The sequence below is a fragment of the Aphidius gifuensis genome, linkage group LG3 (assembly GCF_014905175.1).
Source record: "Aphidius gifuensis isolate YNYX2018 linkage group LG3, ASM1490517v1, whole genome shotgun sequence".
Classification (NCBI taxonomy): Eukaryota; Metazoa; Arthropoda; class Insecta; order Hymenoptera; family Braconidae; genus Aphidius; species Aphidius gifuensis.
In genome coordinates, this window is record NC_057790.1 from 17,877,680 (window position 1) to 17,899,533 (window position 21,854).

At 21.2% G+C, this 21,854-nt stretch overlaps 1 protein-coding gene across 1 annotated transcript in view; it reads right to left on the reverse strand.

Annotated features, from left to right (window-relative positions):
* LOC122852331 (polypeptide N-acetylgalactosaminyltransferase 2) overlaps positions 1-21,854 on the reverse strand; it is a 67,200-nt gene that overhangs the window by 4,324 nt on the left and 41,022 nt on the right. The window contains exons 2-3 of the mRNA XM_044152084.1: positions 11,430-11,596; positions 11,227-11,346 (exon numbers count right to left, since the gene is read on the reverse strand). Of these exons, the coding sequence (XP_044008019.1) occupies positions 11,227-11,346; positions 11,430-11,596 (287 nt within the window). The remainder of the gene's footprint in view (positions 1-11,226; positions 11,347-11,429; positions 11,597-21,854) is intronic.

A 21,854-nucleotide genomic window follows, 5' to 3' on the forward strand; every position in this document is an offset into this window, starting at 1 on the left:
TACTATAAATAATAACAATAATAATTTATTATAAAATAATAATCCATAAACACATACACATTTACAAAATCATTAATTATTTTTTGAAAATTATATAACATTTTTTTTTTTTTTTTTGTTATTTATAAATTTCAATTCCCGGTAGTTATAATTACGAAAAAATAAATTGATGAAATATTGAAATATATAAATATTTGCAAAAGGATTTAATAATAAAGTTTAAAAATTTTTTTAAATATATTTTAATAGTTATTAATAAAAATTTTAAAAGCTTTGATAAGAAAACTTATTTTTGAATTTTATTACCCACGTAAAAAATATGTTTAAATATATAAAAATTAAAAAAAAAAATATAGGGTTTATAGATAAGAAAGATTATTGTGTATTTACAAAAATACATAATACATACGTGAATATAATGAAATGGATAAAAAAAATATATATACATTGAAAAAGTTTTTCATGATGGCTAGACACGATTTTTGTAAACGATCTTCAATATGTCAGAAAATATAAAATTCACAAAACTCATATGTCTCAAGATAAATTTACAATACGTGTTACGAATATTTTTATATTTTTAACAAAAATTTATAAAACGATTTTATCATATTCTAGTCTTTTAAATTACTATCAAAATTTATTATTTTATGTCAAATATATAATATGACAAGTATTTTATAAAAATACATAAATTCACATCAAATTAATATAGAAAAAATATAGTAAATATTAAAATTTATTAAACTAATTTATCTAGAGAGAAAAAAAAAATATATTAAGTTTTTTTTTGTGTCAAGTTGTTTTATATGTACAATTTTTATTTGACATTTTGTATGTATATAGTTTTTTTTTTTTTGACGTTTCGACCTTTAAAATATATTCGCTCAGTTGTGCAGAAAATACTTTATCTATTTGTGCACGTAAACACGATCGAGTCAACGAATTTTAAAATGTGAATGTAGAAAATTTTTTATAGAGCATCAAAGAGTCATATCTCAGTATGCAATACAATATTTTAAATTCTTATATTGAAATATATATTTTATTTTTTTATATATTTTTATCTTTATTCAATATATGAGCTAATATAATCATAAATTTTATCTCTATGAAAACTAGAAAAATATTTTGAATAATTACATTTAAAATAATTAAATAATATTATTTTAAATATTTTGAAAAATTTAATTATAAAATGAAAATTTTATTAAAATAAAAAATAATTTATATTCATAATAAAAAAAAAATATATGAAAATTGTAAAATATTAACTGAAAAAAAGGGTTTTTATTATATAGTCATGAAACGCATTTATATATATTTTTTGTTTTATTTTTTTTTTGTTGGAATAAATTTATATGTGCAATGTCATAGTGCATATAGCATGCGAGTACAGTAAATGTGAGTCGTGAATAGCGATGCATATCTCCACATGCATTGCGGATGAGTGGACGAATATATTAAATACTTTTATACATGTATAACTATTTATTTATACACTCATTTATATACTCAAAAATATATATCAAAGTAAAAAAATATTATTAGTTTTTATTTTTTTTTTTTAAATTCGTTTATATAAAAATTAATTGATATTGCATTTTTATAAAAATATTAATCTACATTTACTACTTATAGTTGAATATATTTTTTAAAAAATTTAATAAATTTATAAAAAATTAAATTACCCATTTTTTTTAAATGAAATTTTTATTTAATTAAATTTTTTGAACATCATAATCAATTTTAAAAATTGCATTAAAATTTATTTTTTATTTTTCAACTTTTGAAGATTACATTATGTGTTTGTTGATGATGTTATATTGATTTATTTTTATAAAATTGAATATATATATATTTATTGAATTGGCCCGTGGGTTAATGTGTCTTGTATATGCTCGCAAATACAGTACATGGTGCAATTAGAAAGGAGACGATATATACGATTTCTAGTATGTTTAAGTAAGGGGTCAAAAACGAAAGATATAATAAATAAAATAATAAGAAAAAAAAAAAAAAAAGAAAAAGGAAGATGCCCCTCAGAAATGCTGACGGCCTTAATCCATTTATTTGCTCCAACTACGGAAAGTTGCTTTCCCATTCACCTCGATTAATACTATTTTTATTTAATTTTTTTTTTTTTTCAAAGAGTACTTTCAACAGTTAATCACCCAAATAAAATATCATGCTATGAATAAATAAATCTCAAATTTAAAATTAATTGTTTCGTTTTATTTTTAGATCAAGTTAAAATAAAAATAATAATTATATTAATAATTTAATTTATACTTTGATTATGGTTAATTTAAATTAAAAAGAATTTTTTCTTTTTCATACATAATTTTTTTTGAAAGCAATAATTCATATTTATATAAAAGTTTTACTGTTTTATAATCAACGGTTGTCTGTAAAATTATAGCAATATAAAACCAACAGTTTTATGACATTATATCAGTATTTAAAAATATATATATATATTTTTTTTCATAGTCTTCAATAACTATTATAAAGATAAAACTCGATGAAAACTTGGGTATGATAAAGTTCAAAGTAAATGGTATCTTTAGAAAATTTATAATGATGATTAATTTGGTTATGATTGGTGGTCATTTTAGGCTATTAAAAGTCAAGTGTACTCTTGTCAATTTAATCTAGATATTTAGCTTAAATTCATGAGATTAATTGCCTCTCAATATTAAAAAAAAAAAAAAAGTTTATATATTACATATATGTATATATAATAGTCAATATAATTTGAGATAAAAATTTTTTTATTAAAAACCTTTTATTCAATAATTTTTTATCAAGTTGAAAAATTGATAAATTAAAAAAATTGAAAAATGAAGGAAATATCGGCTCGTTAGTCACGTACATATGCACAGTTTCGTAGTGCACTTTGAATTTACCATGACGGTAAATTTTTGGCTAGAATCCAAGGAAAACAGACAAACCCGGGCTTTTTTTTTTTTTTTTTTTTATTCATTAGAAGAAAAATTATTATTATTATTTACAAATAATTTGATTTATTTGTTTATAATTAAATAAAATATAGAAAAGTTTTGTTGAAATATACTAAGTGAATAATTCACTGAATGTCGAACATCGATCTTATTTTATTCACCATTCGAAATATATCCAATAAAAATCCCTCGCATTTCAACTGCGTTGTAAGATGGTATTTTTTTTTATATTTTTTTTTTCATTTCATTTTCTTATTCGTCGTTTAGTAAATGGTATTTGTAAGAACAGAAATGAAAATTCCATGCCATCGTGCAATACATTCACATGTCGAATGAGTTTAATCCGTATATTTTTTTTTCATTGAAAAAAATAATAAATAAATCAATAAATGAACAAATATTTACTCAATATAAAAATATTATTTTTTTTTTTTGAAAATATATACTTAAAAATTAATTATTAAAATGAGTAATTAATTAAAAATACTTATAAATGTAAATTTTTATTATTTTTTTTAATATTCAAAAATAAAAAAAGCCAATTATTATATTTATTCATTTTTTCTTTTTCTTAGCCACCACATTTATAAATATTCAATTTTATATTTCGCTAGAAATATTTGCACACGCTATTCATCTATTTTTACCTTATATAAAATTTTAAAAAAATTTATCAATATTTCAAACGTACTTCGCATATGTACACACATATTTAAGGGTGAATGTACTCTTTCTCTTCCAAGAAAATATTTTATTATTCTGCATCGTGATGTATAGATACTTTTTTTTCTTGTTGCACAGTGCTTATCTTTCAACGACAGTTTATTCATAAAGAAAATAAAAAACTATTCAATCATAAGTCAATTGTTTTAAAAATGTTAAAAATATTTTTAATAAAAAGTTTAAATTGAAATAAAGAAATAAATTTAAATTTAAATTGAATCAACGATCGTTAATTAGAGATTTTTTAAAAAATAAATCGTTATCATTCATCCGTTTATATTACTGCTATTTAATGATAGTCAACATATGTTGATAATTCATTCATGTGAAACTCCAATAATATTATTCATATATATTTCTTTTAATATTGAAATTTTATTTGATCGATTTTGATTATCAGAGTTCAACAATGACAAATATCTATACTTCCTTTGCTTTTTACCTTTTATATATATATTTATAAAAAGGTACACATTGTGATTGGTATTTTTCAGTAAAATCAGTCAACCACTTCAATAAAATGTATTCAAATAAACTCTATTCAAATATATATCCTGAAAATTCTGGTGATTTATTTGTTATTTAAATTATTACAAAATGTCACACTCGATGTGGTTACATATACATCTATTGTCATTAGTTTACATTTATAAAAATATTAGTTGAATAAATTATATAAATTTAACATCAATTGAGTTGATTGCTTTTAATTATTTTCAAGTTTAATTTATCCTCTGTTTTCAAAAGATTTATTTAATATTAATTATAAATTAATTGCATAGCTAAATAATTTAATAACAAGTTAATTTATTTTTCTTATTTATTTAATTTTTATTTTGAGACTGGCAATTTAATTAAAAACATTCACTTTGACGTTGTATCGTGATTGAAGATTGAAATTCAACATTAATTTCTATCTGTGTAAATATTTATTCGAAGTAAACTCTAGTAAATGTATTTTAAATTTTCTTTCAATTTTTATCCATAACATCAATAAAAAATTATCATTACGAAAGTTAAATCTTTGTTTATATTTAATCTTAACTATGGTTAAGAACAAAGTACAAGTTCAATTTTAGCATACACATAAGAAAGGAATAATTTATATATATATATACATTTAATCCCATTTAAACTTGTGTCTTGTCTTTTTTGCAACAACCATGTTGTGATGGTAAAAACAATTTAGATACAGTATGAAACTGCTCAAAAAACTTTAACAAAGTTCTTAGTTTATGTTAATTTTTAAAAAGCTAAATATTGATGTTGGTTTTTAATTTTTTCATCTATATGCGTATATTTATTTATTATTTTTATTATTTTTTTTTCTACATTTTTGTCTTGTGAATTTAAATTTTTCATGACTAGATGATAAATGATGATTATGAACACATGATAACCGTAAAATTACCAATGTACTTTTCATCAATCATATAGACCAACGTTGTGTGACTTTATTTTGCATTAACGTACACACTAATTTAAAATTGAATGTGCACTTGGATTATACTATTGAAATACCGTACTGTTCAACGTATGTGAATATTACTAGAGAGGTTGCAATTTCAAATGAACGTTATTATTCCACAATGTGGCTACGATCAATAAACTGTGGCTTAAATTGCTTATCAATAATACATTTATATAATTTTTTTCATAATATTTATTAAAAAAACTAAAAAAAAATAATAAGAAATTTACTGCTAATGAAAAACTTGAGTTTTTTTTTTTTATTAAAAATAATATCTATAAAATTTTAAGCAGTTTTCTTTATGCTCTAATTTTTTTTGAAGTATTATTTTTTTTTTTTTCCTTTTTATGGTGAACTTTTGTATGAAAGATAATAAAATGTCATTGTTAAACAAACGGTATTATATTATATTTAAAATATATAAAAAATAAATTTGTTTGTAGAATTAGTTTGAAGATTTTTTGAATAATTAATGAGTAAAACAATCGAGTAAGTCAATTGGCTCAAGGGCAATTGAACGAGGCATTGTCTTATTCTCTAATTTAATTTGTTTTCCATTTAACTTGTTTGGCAGTATATTTGCATTCGATGGTTTTAGGTAATTCTCTAAATATTCTTAGAAGTACTTTGATTAGTTTTGCGTGTATAGTCGTAAACATTTTGTTATCATTAATATAATTTAAAAAAAAAAACACAATGTATATTGTAAAATTAATTTACAAAAATTTACGTGAAAGATAATTTTAATTTATTTTGTCAGGTTAGATTGTCGCTTTTCTTATTCTTATATATATTTGACGGTATTTTCAAATGTAAAGTAATTTAATTGAATTTCACATTGAAAGTTTTCATTGTTCCAATGAATTTTGGATGCCTTCCGTGAAATTGGCTTGTGCAGGACCTGGAGGATTTAATGAAATGCTCACTCATATTGAAAAGAAATTTCCTCTGTCTTATTCGTACAAGGATAAACCACTTACTCGTTTGTCTTTCACTTGGAAAATTGTAAAACTCTATAGCAAATTTTTATTTTTTCTTTTCATATATTTTTTTTTTTTTCATCTTTATTTTTCGTATATCCGGTAATTTTTTTTACCTGATTGTTCAACGTGACACTATCCAATTAACTGGAATAATTTTTTCATTTTGTCATATAATAATAATAGATTTGGAAATAACATTTTCTTTTTTTTCTTTTCCAATTTGCGATAGTTATTTTTTTTTTATCAATTTTATTTTTTATTGTACACATTGAATTTTAAATAATTAAAAACCTACCAAATGTCTATATAAAAACCATAAATATTTTCATTTTATTTCAATTGAAATAAAAAAAATTAATTTCATATTTTTAATTTCCCATAATACTAATCAAGTATTTTATTTTAATTTTAAATTGCTGTAATTTGTAAATAAAACACTAAATAAAATAATAAATGAAAGCAAATTAAATAAAATACTAAATAATTAATATATATTAATTTTGTAATAAAAAATAGAAAAAAATTATTGTTAATAATGTAAACAATAAATAATCTTTAGCCTCTACCATATTGAAAGCCTAGAATATCAATCGACAAAACCAAACCGGTATTGATAATGAGATAATCCGATTGAATATCAATAAATATTATATAAACAAATATTTATTTTGAATCCATATAAATAATTCACAACTGAAAATTCAATGAAAAGCAAATATTATCAATTTAAAATATCATCTGTCCGTAAATATTACAAAAAGAATTTTTAGATTGTCAATAATAAAATTGTGCAACATTGATTATTAAATTTGACATAAAATTTTCATGTTTATTTTAATAATTAAATATAAATATGCATTTTCTTTTCCATCAAATTTTTTTTCATAAATACAAACGTATTATTTATTGATGATTTTATATTTTTAATAAAGTTGTATGTATATTACAATAAAATATTGACTAAATTTTTTTTTATTTTTTTATTTTTTTTTGGCTAAAAGCAAATGAATTGAGAGAGTTATATATAAAAGGATACAAAGTTGGGTAGGATGAGTTAAATGGATGAACGAACAACAGCAAAATGGATACTCGGAACTTGTAATCGTCGACAAAGCATTATCCCAATATATGTAGAATTCTGTCACACAGATAAATTTTTTTGTTAATCGACTGAGCATGTTTGATGCAACAAACTATCGATTTAGATTTAAAATTTTATACTTTTAACAAGTTTACATTTTAAATTAAAGTGTACATTTTATTTTGAGTTGAAAAAACTTTTATATTTTTTTATATTAATTTAATTTAATGCCCGTAGAATTTATATAAATATTTTTAAAGTTGAAAAAAAAAAAGCTTTAATAAAAAAATAATGATCAAAAATTGACCGATAAATTTTTTCAACAAAGCTTAATCGGATTGAATGGTAGTATTAATTTGTAGCTGCAATTTTATTTTTCAATTTTTCATGTTTAAATAAGTATATACAATGTTGAAATGAAAAAAAAAAAATCAGATTAATACAGGAAAATGGTTTTTTTTATTATTTTATATTTCATTCAACTTTGACTGTATTTCAGGTAGCTTTTATCTATATATACGTAAAGTGAATGTGGCTTTGTTAGATGCACCAACTCGTCCAGTAGTGCAGCTTTATATTTTTGTTTAGCTTTTTCAATTTTCCATTCTTTGATTCTTTTGTTTTTAATATAGGTATATATTTTTTTTTTCATTCTTTGTAAATGTACATGTATTCTTTGTTCAATTCTTTTCATTTCATTTTTTTTTTTTTCCCAATTACTCTTTATTAAAACAATTCGACAGGCTCTTTTTGATTTATCTTTAGCTTATTTTTCTTTTTGTCAAAAATAATATCAAATTTAAAAATAATAAAATATCTTTTTATTTATTTATAAATAAAAACAATATTTTATTTATATATAAAGTTGTTAATATTTTTTTTTTTTTAGTAGTATCATTAAATTTTAAATTGTTTTGTTACAAGATAAATGAGAAAGTCGTGATGATGCACTTTAAGTAGCAACTGATGGTGCCAATTGGAGCGCAATATTTCTTTGATATTTTCAGGGGAAAGTATCCTCTCTCACGCATTTATTTTTTATCAAATAAAATGATTTACAATTTGCAATACCTCTCTCTCACCAACTAAATGATATTGTGCTATCACGACAAAAATCGTTTACCAAGCCATTTTTTATATTATCATTACATTCACATCATCAACTTTCATTTATATATATTATTTTTTTTATTAACCTATTAATATACAATAAAAATCTGAAATACAACATATAAACATCATTAGTTTTTATTTAATAATAATGATGATAAAAATTGATTTAATTTTTTTTCATTTTTTTTTTAAAACTATAAAGTTAATATAGCACTCACTATTTTTAATGATTATATATTATTTTTAATTTTTTATATTTTAGTAATTATCTCACACATTGAGTGTCAAATTAATTTGCAGTGTAAAATTTTAATTTCATACATAATTAAATATTTTATATACTCTATATATTTTTTTTTTTGATTGAAGTAAAAAATTTAAAAAAAAAAAAAAAACTAATTTACCGAATTTTTTTATTTTTTTTTTCAATCGTTATTACGTGAGTGTATATAGTTATATCGACAAGTACCGATGAACCACGTGCGATAGTAACTATACGTGCCCATTAAGATTATCCCAGATATAATATATTGTGGTATAAGTGACTTTCAAAATCGTTACACGAATATCCATTTTAAAGAAAATTTAACCACTTTACATATATATACACTATCGTCATTATTTTATCAATGCTTCATCTATTTTCTCTTATAAAAAAATTTTACTATAATCCTATGTGTTTATAAAAAATCATAGTCTTTAAAATTTCATGTTTTAATTACACGAGTATAATTTTTTTTTCATAAAATTAGATTTTTAATGAGACAAAATATATAAAGTTATTATTTTATTTTTAAGTAATTTTAAAGGGTTGAAAAAACAATAAAATGTTTGACAAATAATGTAATTTTATTTGTTTATGCAAAGAGAAATTATCTATGAAATTTTACTAATTACCAGCAGTAACGAGAATACTGCTGAGATCTGTAGTTACCATTATTTACGATTAAACAACTTGACGCTCTGGAAAACTTTGTAGTGTATAAATTCAAAATATATAAAAAATATTGACTAAACAAATGTGTTTTTGCTTGTTACATATAAAATTAAAAATTTAAAAAATATAATTGCAAATGTTTGATAAAGTTACAGGATAAAAAAAAAAATACTTTAAAAGAAATTTTTTAAAAAAGTTTTTATGTTATATATATTGTTTTTTTTTTATTGTCGAATCAACTTGTGGCATGTTCGACTTGTTCTGACATTAATTTACACTTTTTACAACCTTCATTATAAAAATGTCGCGTACAACAAATAAAGTATCTTGGAAATAAACAACAGTTTCTAGGTTCGACGACATCTATAAAAAAAATTTATATATATAAAAAATATAATAACAAAGTAAAATCAATAAAACATAAAAAAACAAACAATATGACTTGAAGATAAGAATGAATCCGTATATGTCACTATGTAGTGTTAAATAAAAAACAAAAAAAAGTCTCTGGACTTTTGAATTTATCCAAGTTACAGGTGATAAACTTTACGAGCTTTACTAGATTTATTATTATTATTTTATTTATTTTTATTCTATTTCTAAACAACATGACTTTTGTTTCCTGATTATTTTTTATCTATTTATACAGCTCTAAAATATTGTTGTATTTTTATTTATAAATTTTTTTTTTCAATATCATTGAATAACAAAATATAAAAAATACAATTTTCAATAATTGTATTATTATATAAATTTGAATAATAATAAAAAAAATATTATATTTCGTATTGAAAAGCAAAAGTTGAATACACACTCGTTCTATTTTACACGTAAAATATTTTTTTAAAATCCCTAAGGTCGTCTATGTATATTTTATGCAACGATAGAAAACCTAGATGGAATTGCATTTTGTATGCTAAAAAGGTCCTTGAAGTCCGAATTTTAATAACCTGCTCGAATGTTGTTCAACGACTTTGAAAATTTTCGTAACTTCTCTCATGTATCCAGCGTATGAAATCGATTCAGAATATGTTTTTTTTTTTTTTTATTATAAAATATAAACTTGTGTGTCATTATTATTATTTTAATTTTTTTATTTTATTCAAAAGAAAAAATTGCATAAAATCAATAATAAAATGATTCAATATTGTATGTATTTTTATTATATAAAAAAATATTTTTTATTTATTTTTTTTAATATTGAATCAATAAGTTATTACATAAACTGTTGAAATATAATTTAAAATTTTGAAAAAGTCAATTGATAACATGAGTGAATTTAAACTGTTCAATTTAAGAGTCAAATATCTATAAGAAGCACAAAAAATATACTGTAGTCATGAGTAGACACTTGGGGTTTATTTTTTTTATTGGTCAAAGTTCTTAGACCACGTAAAGATCACATTTTCGATGAGAAAAAAAGTTAGTTTATTCGAAAAATATTAGTATAGAAAACCAAGAAAAAAAATAAAATAGATATATAGATATAGAAATCAGGGGTTGTTTTATTTTTTAAATAGGCAATACCATTAAGTAACCAAAGCTTTCCACCTCTCTTAAACTTTATAAACTCAATTCCATCGGTTCTGCAATTCTCGTTTTCACAAACACACATACAATATATATAAATATATATCAACGAGTTTGAAAATCTCATTTCTCTTATTTTATTTTATTTTTTTTTCATATATAAAACAGTCTTTACTCGACTTTTATCTATGAGTTTAACTATTACAAGTGTAGTTGCCCATAATCTTTTACATTTAAACTGGACATTGAGAAAAAGAATAAAAAAAAACAGAAAATATATATCGTCTAGAAACTTTAGTTGAATGACCATGAAGACAATTTTACTCAAATCTAATCGCCAAAACTTTAAATAGTATTTTTTCATTATTTACTTTTTTTAATTCTACTATATATTTATTATTATTATTTGTTTTGGATAAACTTACATGGCACTACGAGTGTCGGGAATATCACGATTACTTGGTAGACCATCTGACGCTTCTTGGTTAAATTTATTTCGTGCATAAGGATCCTCTCCTACTCTCAGACCACCTCGAGATACATATCTAAAATAATAAAATTAGTTTCAATATATTAAATGTATTATGTTTTTTTTTTTATAATAATTAATTCAAGTTAAATTACAAACCCCTGTTCATCAAAATAATTCCATGTTACTTGGAGATCCGGTGTTGGTACTGATACAAGTTCAGAAGACATGGCAAATCCCGTTCCATCTTGTTCAGCATATCCAGATCCACCAGCAGATAATGACAATGGAAAATGTTCCTTCAGTCTCAATGCTCGATTTTCATTCTATAATATAAAAAATTAAATATTATTATTGACACTCATATATTTTTTAATAATATATATATCAAGTTAGTTTGAGGAAATAATAATGTGTTTTTATATGTCTATATATTGAGTGGAATAACAAAAATACAAGAGGGTGAGATTGTCACTAAATCAATACTAGACTACTGTGGGCAAAATGTCGAGATGGTTTTTATCTTATATAGAGTAGGGAATTTTTTGTTCCATTTTTCTTTTTTGTGTCATTCTGTACAATTTCCCCTTCGATCAGAGACATCGGTATGCAGAACAACGTGTTTAATCAACCCATCAATTTATCGATATATCGATATATATATCATCTTTGGAATTTGACAACAATACCATTGTATGTTTTCCCTATTCTCCATATATTTATATGTATGTTGAGTGAATTGAAAAAATTTCAAATAATAAAATATAAACTTAATTAATAAATAATGAATGAAAAATATATACCTTTTGTTACTAACTAATTCTAATATTTTTTAAATCATTAAATTTAAATATAATTTTTTTTTTTTCAACTTGAATTCAATTATTTTTGAATTAATATTATGTAGGAATAAAAATCTTTTTTTTTTCTCTTGAATTTATGTTTTTTAAGGTATTAAAATTTTTTGTTTATGCAAAAGGATTAGCCCAGTTTTATTTTCTGGGAAAACAGTTTTTTTTTTTTTGATAAAATAATGACAGAAATTTAAATCCTTTTGTTTTTTTTTTTTTGATTCATTGATATTTAAATACCTTCAAATATTTAATTTAATTATTTAATTTTTACTTTTGTATTATTTAATTAAATTTTAAAAATTTGAAAAAGTCTCTAGTATAATTGAATACACAATTGAGACAAGGGTAAAAGAACATTTGGGGTTGTGTCGAAGTACTGCAAGCTGTTGCATCCGGATTTTCGAGCTAACAGGTCACAGAACTAATGGAAATTTTGTGCAGTCTTGTGAATTTTTAATTTAATACAATAAAAAATAATATTTTATTATATATTTTTCAATTGTTTTATAAATATATATATATTATTTGTTTGTTTTTTAACTGCAACAATAATGATAATAATGAAAAATTGCATGGAAAAAATTGTGAAAAGTAAAACAGACATACACATACTAAAAAAAATAGGCAAAAAAAAAAAAAAAACAATGTGAGATGTCAGTATAGAGAGATGAAAAGAAAAAGATATTTTTGTACAAAATTTTTCTGACTGTGACTGTCAAGATCTGTTATTTTTCCTCATTTTTTTATTTTTTATTTTCTCATCCATGTTCGGTCGACTAACTATCACAAACGAGGACAACAGTAAAAATAAATATGAAAAAAAATTTGACAAAAATATACTCAAGCTGAAATATATAAAAAAAAAAATGAAAAAAAAATAGGGGCAGTATGCTAGAATGAGATGAAGAAAATAAGACAAATTCAGTAAACGTGCAGAGTGTTTTAGTGCTCAAAAACACGATACATATGAAATTAAAAAAAAAAAACAACTTGATAGAAATATTTTTCAGTCATTCTTTTGGCACCTTTTTTATTACATCCTATTTTACTCATAGTAATTTTACTTGCATCCAAGATATTTTGCCCATTTTGTTGATTTTTATCTTAGAAATATAAATTCTCTTAAAATTACTGCCAATTTTTTTCATCTCCTAAATTAAAAAATTTATTTGCAAATTTTCTACATTTTTATTTATCTATTTTTTTTAGATATATAAATTTTTTTTTTTCTCGTCATATAGATTTTTCAAATATTCAATAATATAATATCTATTTATTCATTTTTTCTTTCGACAAAAAAATATCGAATAAATGCTTGATAAGTTTTTTTTTTTTTTCCATGAATATTGGACAGTTTGAAACTCATTTTTTCCGGCAAAATAGAGTAGAGTCTGAAGAGACGTAGAGAGTCTTAATAAATATGCTAATATAAAATGATTTATTTTTATTCGAGACTTTGAAGAACGGAATATTGTACAGAATTCTTAGTTCGTGCCAATATCTTGTAAATTGAGTATTTCTTAGCGACAAAAAATAGAAAAAAAATAAAAAAATTTTTAAAATAATTTATTGACAGTATATTATTATTATTTGTGTCATCCAAATACGAGAATAATAATTTTTCAAAAACATAAATAATTTATTTTTTCACATGATTGCAAGAATAGAAACTTTTCATTCAAAATATTTACATAACATTGATGATGATTAAAATGGTTGATGAATATTTATAAAACACAATAAGAAAAATTGACTGACATTTACAAAAGACATATTGTATAATGAGACAAGTTCAGATGAGTCTTTGTAATCTCTCATCAATTTTATTAATTAACTAGTAACAATGGTATAAAGTCTTGACGAAGGAAACCAAGCAAGACATCATAAAATAAATGTAACAAAGTTTCCAGACCATTCATTCAATGATATCTTGAATTTTCAAGTGTTATTTTTTCATTTACTTTCTGTATATATTATAAACTATATATTTGTTTAATTTAACTACTCGAGAATAATCATTAATCAATTGATATTTTAGCTTTGCATGTATATTTCATTTTGTCGAATATGATATGACTGTGAATAAAGGCAAATTGCCAAATTTTTTACCTGATCTACTCGATTTATTTTTTATACATATGACAGTACATACATTTTTAATTTAAAAAACCTTTTATGGTATTTATATTTTTTAAAAATTTATAAAATTCAAGTTTTAAAGTTACATTAACTTTGTTACTATTTATTAATTTCAGCTTAGAGAATGAATAATTTTTTTTACAAATATTTAAAAATTTTTTTTCTAATATTGAATATTTTTTTTTTTAACATACAGAAATTTTAGTTTAATATAAAATAATAATTTTAAACAAAGTAGATTTATTTTACAATGAGACATAATACTTTTAAATACCTATAAAAATCTCTGTATGGAAAAAAATAAAATATTAGAAAATAAAATTTATTTTTCATTTTTTATTAGTTCAAAAATAAAAAATTAAGAGCAATGTATTGTTTTAGATGCGATATTTATATAATTCTCATTGTAACTTATTTTATATACATATTTATATATTTTATTTATTTTATATTTTGTATACGAATTCTCACTTATTTGTAAATATATAAAAAAAAAAAAAAAAAAACAATAACACTATTATTTTTATTTACTTTTTTTCTCATAAAAAGGTATTTTCATTTTTATACGAGAAAAAAACTATTATATTTTTTTATGTTCTGTTTGGTGGATTTATCGTTACACTATTAATTTACCATTTTTAAATAACGCCATCGTAAAAAAAGAAAGGAAAAATAAACCGTGTTTGATTTTTTGATTTAATGGGTTTTTCATTATATTTTATTCGTCATGAGTCATGACTCATGACTCATGAGTCATCAAAAAAATAAATAAATAAATAACAAACAATTGCAATCACTTTTTGTTTGATAATATATTTAAATACTAAAAAATTTAGTATATTAAATTTCAGTTTAGATTAAAAATTTACATTTCATAGTGCAAATTTTCGCATCGTTTAATAATATTTTAGTTTCAATATCAAAGAGAATTAATCGGATGTATGATATTGAATGTATATATGTATACTTTGAAAGTTTAAACTCCAAGTATGTTTGACGAAAGATGAAAAAGTATCTACGATCATCTTTATCTAAAGCTCGTTTTAGTAAGATCAACCTTTCGTATGCAAATATATATATATAAAGTCAGTCTGAAGTATTTTACCTTTTTTTTTTGGCATTTTTTTTTTTTTTATCTTATTTATTTTATTTCACTTTTTTGTTACAGCACAAGGGACAACTTAACTTCATCCACTTGGGTCAACGGTGAATGTATACAATGTCAATTCAAAGGTATTTTTTTATCATTATTATCATTATTATATTTCATTTTCATGAGAATCCTTTTCTTCATATTCATTGGGTATATCTCGAGTATCCAATTTTTTTTTATAGACTGTCTGTATTTTCGAAAATTTGAATTGTACAGTGTTTTTTTTTTTTTATTAACAAAAAAAATATTAATCAATAATTTTGTTTTTATTTAACAAAAAATATGTCAGACTTTTACATGGTTTGTTTTTTTCTTCAATGTCATTTGTGTATACAAGTGTAAAAATATATTCTCCATTTTGTGATAAAACTTTTTGATATAATTTATTTCTTAGAACGCACAAAAAAAATGTGATTTTTATTCCATAAATTTTATAGAAAAATGAAAAGATATTATAATTTATTTATAATGAAATTTTAATATAATGAAAATTTTTAATAACTAAATAACATGATAATAATATTTTATAACATATTAAAATTCAAGAATTTTTTTTTTTTTTGTTTTCTAAGAAACCTTTTTTTTTTTTTTTTGTTTTTTTGAATTACTTAATGTTAAAGCTGAAGTGAAGAAATAAGTTTTTACATTATTGATGGTAAAATTTAAACAAGTAAAGTAGAAAAGCTTTTTAACTATAAAAGTGAGTCAAAGAGAGGAAAATTTTACAAGTTAACAAAGAGACTTAACGGATCAACATTGTAGTTGATAGAATTGAATAAGTGAACAAATCTTTTTTCTTTTTTTTGAATTTTATTTCTTTGACTTAGTGATATACTTTTAAGAAAAAAATTAATCTAGTATATATTCAGATGTATTACGCGATGAATTGATTTGAATGAATTGAATTTGAACCAAGAAATTCATATGTCTTTCACTATATATATCGAGTATTCAAATTCCTTAGGGCTTATAAGTTATAAGTAATTCAACGTCATACTCAAGGTTGTCAGTAGTGTGTAAATTTGAAAGAAAACTCATCAGCAAAAGTGTCATTCACTGTTCAAAAAAACTTAAACTTTTTAATAAACAAAAAATTATTTTTATTATTCATCTGTCAAAATTTAAAATAATTATTTTTTCAAATAAATTAATAAAATTTAAAAAAACTAATTTAAAAATTATAATTTTTATTTTGACTTATTAAAATTCAAATACGAAAATAAAAAAAATATGATAAAAATTTTAGATTGCTTATATTAAATTTATCATTTAACAAAAATAATAATTATTATAAAAAAAAATAAATAAAAACTTGAAGTTTTTCTTTTAGGTCACCAGTAAAAAAAAAATTAACATTTTTTAAGAAAAACATAAAAATTTAGAGTAAAAAAAAAAATATATATATAAATACAAAAAAAGTAGAAAAAAAAAAAAATAAGAATCAAGTGTAGATAGCTCAACATATATATGAAAATCTTTTTCTTTTTTCCTTTCGGCATCACCAAATGCATATAGAGCCCTCGAGGGCATATCACAAGTTATGAATAATGTAATTCCATCCTGTGCTTTATTCTCTCTTTTGCCTCCCTTCTCTTTATACCCCCCTCAACACTTTCGATTACAGGTGGATGATTTTTTTAGATATATAACGTGTCACGTAGTTTTCGATATCAAATATTCTTTTTTTCCATGATTTCATATGAAACATTCAACGCTTGTTTTAAATTATTATTATTATTTCTACAATTTATATGTTAAATTATTTTTAATAATCAATTAAAAAATAATTTAATATAATTGTTATATAATACTTTTTTCATATTACAATTTTACTGTACAAAAAAAAAAATTTGTAAAAACTAAAAATTATATAATGCAACAGTTATTATTAAAATAACAAAAAAAAATAAGGATAAAAAATTTCAATGTAAAGTAAAAATAATAATAATAATAATAAAGTTATTATTATTATTATTTTTCTCTTGAAATTATAAGAAATGCTGACAGTGTCTCGTATTATTTAATAGTGTAAAACATGAAGCTGTCGTTTTCAGATAGGAAAAGCTCCTGTAGGTTTCTAATTTGATGTCATTATTGGACTGTTGGACAATCTCGAGGGAGGAATGATGTTGGTTAGATAGAAACGGCAAACGAACACCTAAGCCACATTGCAAACCATTCTATAGTTTGTATATATATATGTATATAGAAATACCACCATTTTGACACTCGAGAATTCTCTGCATGACGTAACAGTAACCACTGTAATGGTCTTGGGACTATTCACAGCTTGTATGTCCTTCTATTACTCAAATGTTCTACATTAACCCAATAATAGTATATTCTATATATATACATACACATATTATACAAATGTACACTGTGTGTATATACAATTTAATTTCAATTATCAAGTTTTTATAAAATAATTAAAAACTAATTTCAAATTTTAAACTTTCGTTTTTTTTTTTTTTTTAACTTACATTAAATTGCGATAAAAAATTATCCTCAATTATTAATAATAATTAATATTGAATTAAGTTTATAATAAATTAAAAATTATAAAATAATTCAATTACAAGTTTTTTTTTTTAAATTTATGCTAAAAGTTTATATTAAATTATATTTTTTAGTAAATTTTTTAAATTTGATATTTACTGACAATTTTAAAATATATTTAGAATATTTTTATATAAATTATGATACAATATATGACATTGATATATTATGTGATAAGTATGTGTAAAATTTAGGGGTATTTTTTCGCATTATTTTGCATAAAAGTATATCATGAAGTAGAAAAATAAATATCAAAGGAAAATAACTAAAATTTGATAAAATAGTAAACAGGATAAAAAAAGAAAAAAAAATTGAATGAATAATTGAATATCTGTCTTATTTAAAGAGTTATACTGGTTAAAATAAATTTGAAAAAAATAATATAGTAATACAATAATAATAATAATAGTGCAATCTTGTTGAAACATCGTTTAAAAAAAAAATTTCGTCTTCAATAAAATATTTTTATTTTCAATTTGATCTATTTTTAAATTTTCGGGTTTTTTATTTATCTCAATAATTTTTTTCTATTTAAAAAACCAATTATATTATAAATAAATTTACAATTTTATTTATTTAATATTTTTTGAATAAATAAATAATCTAAACATTGGATATTTGTATGTGTCTTGAACAGCTGACAACAAAAGTAATATTCAAGTAGTAATAAATTATAATAGTCCGACATTCTGATAAATGATTTGCAAAATATATATACATCTATAAAAAAAATAAACAAATAATGTAAATGTATTTTCTGATAAATGATAATAATACAAAGTTTGAATTGTGCATGTCAACATAGAATCATTAATTCAATTCACCTGGGAGAAACAATTGCTTTGCTTCAGTAACTGAGATAACCCCTATGGTCAAGCTAATGCCCACATATTCAGTTTATATAGAATATATATTAGTTAACGATCGTATTCCAAATATTACTCTATGTACATCAGTATAATATAAATTTTTAAAATTCACATTTACATATATACATATTTATTAAAGCAAATGGAGATAGAGCTTTAAAAAAAAGCATAATTTAGGAAATTAATTTTAAAAGTTTAATTTCCGCTTGTCTAATTGAACTATGAACTGGAAAATCAGTAGGTAAAAAGGTGAAATGGTTAATCACTTGAATCCTGGATTAATAAGGTTACAAGATCAAAAAAAATAGAATAAAAAGAAATAGGGGAAGAAACCTCCTGTACTGTCTCAAACTTTATATCGCAGGATATGTCGAGTGAATTATATAAAACGTTGCCAACTTTTCAACTGATTCAAATTATAAAACAGGATAAAATTCTCAGCTTTTTTAATTTTCTCAAGACATTCAGGCTTGATTAAAAATTAAAAAATGCGGTTCTTGGTTTTCATTAGGATATATGAAAATAAACAGATGTTGAAATTGTGGTTTGTGTTTTTTTTTTTTAATTATTATATATGTGAAAAGAGGAAAACACGTTTATTCATTTTTCCTCAAATTAAATTTCATTATAATTATAAAAATTTATAAAATATACATATCAATTAAATAATAATAATAATAATATAATTATTTGTTAAATTATTTTTAATTATTATTATCACTTTATCGTATTTAAATTTAACGTCAAATTGTATTAATTGAATTGATTTAAATTAATAGAAAAATATAATATTTAATTTTACTTTTCTTTGCTGTTATTAATTTTTTTTTTTCTTTTAAATTATTATCAAAGGATTGTATTTTATCAAAAGTAAGAGAACAAAAATGTATAGATATATTTCATATATAAAATCAGAAAGATTCTTGCAACAATGAAAGTTGGAAGGGCATTAAGTGGAATCATCAGTTTCAATGGAAAATGCTAGAGGCAGTCTTTCAGTTTCTCTTTACTCTTGACTTATTTCAAGGACTAAAATGAGCAAAAAAAAAATGTATATAAAAAATATATATATATTTAAAAGTATACAGTGAAAAAATATATATAATAAAATGAAAGATAAATTGCAATAGAGTATCGAAAGAATCAGGTGAAAAGTTTGATTGAAAATAATTGTCTAAAAAAGATTTATATAACTTTTTTATTATTATTCTTAAAAAATGGTAATTTTTATAAACTTATAATATTATTTATTGTTAAAAAATTAACAATGAAATATTTATTTGTTTCATGGAATAATAAATTTTTTACTTATATCTATTGACATTTTTTAAATGCTCATCAATTTTAATAATCTAAATATTTTTGACATCATTTATCATGATTACATAATATTATAAAAAATATATAAACTTTTTCACTACTTGAATATCTAGCTTAAGAATCATTAAGTACCATAGTTTTTCATTCTATACTTATTTAAGTCTTTGATAAATTGCAGTTGAAGCATGTTACGATCCAAGTTAAAACAAAAAAAAAAAATAATTGTTGTACTTTTTATGCCCAGCTACTGTTGAAAACTTTAAAAAGTATAATGTTAAAATTTTGTTTTATTATTTATTTATTTTTTTTTAATCAAACTATCAATCTATATGTAACATAAATTTTTTTTATGATAAATATAAAACCATAAATATCGTAAAATTATTTATACTAAATAAATTTTTCATATGAAAGTTGTCAATGTTATTTTATGTAAAATATGAAAGACATTTATTTTGGGAAAAATCTACGTGCTCGATGGTCAAATACGACAATATCCGACTTAAGTTTTACTTACACTGCACGTATACATAAACTAAATTAATCAAATGATATATTTATGAAAAAAAACAAAACATTTATCTTATATAAATACATGTCAAAAATGATGTTTACATTTATGGGATACTTGGAATATTGTTATCAAAGTATTTAATAACAGTATTTTTTTTTTTGGATTAATCGTGCCGGTAATCAATATTAGCAAAGTATGTTTAATCAAGCATTTCAATACAAACTTTCATCATAGTTTATAACTAGTTAATTAATCATTAAAAAAAAAAATACAAAGTGAAGCGTAAATTCTTATTGAAGTATTTAATTAAACAATAATAATTAACTAATTTTATCATTGCATATTTTTGAATAATTTGATTAATAATATAAAAATAGAATTAATTAATTTTAAAGAATTTAATTTGACGGAATATCTTTAATTAAAAGGATGAATGATATTCATCCCTTTAATTTAGAATCAAATAAATACAATATAAATTTGAAAAAAGAATATTAAATTGAAGGAGAAGTAATTAATGTAAAGATGATTTTCGAAATGAATGAAATACATAAGAACCCGATGAGAATTAAATAAAAGTAAAACTATTTCTTGGTAGATTATATATACCATATCAGAGAGTTGCAATGAAAACTTTTCTCTTTTTCTTGAAACCTCTGTGTCTCTTCTCTCGCCACCTGAAGGGTTAGTGGGAAAAAGTTAATAGCCGATAACGGCGAGAAATCGTTGGGGTTGGAAAAGACTATAAATAAAAAAAAAAAAAAAATGAATCATGTGAAACTGGCAAAAATAAAAAATTTTTTAAGTCGGAGACATGCCAACTATTTTCCGTCTTTTTTTTTTTTTTCTTCATATTCATTTATTTTTTTTTTTTCTTTTATCATCGCCTTTTACTGTGTTTTTTTTTTTTTTGAAATATGTCATCTGGTAAGTTGAGAAAAGTGAGAAACTATGAGCAAAGAATTTTTGAAAATAGATAATATAAAAAGTAATGTTTTTACTTTAGTAGAAAAATGCAGAAAAAAAAAGAAAAAATTTACTTTTTTATTTTTCTTATTGTTTAAATTAAATTCAAGGAAAAATATATATATATTTGTTGACAGTAGATAATGTATATGTATAATGGAAATAAGATAATGTTAGGTTAAGAAAATAAAATTCGATTTATAAATGACA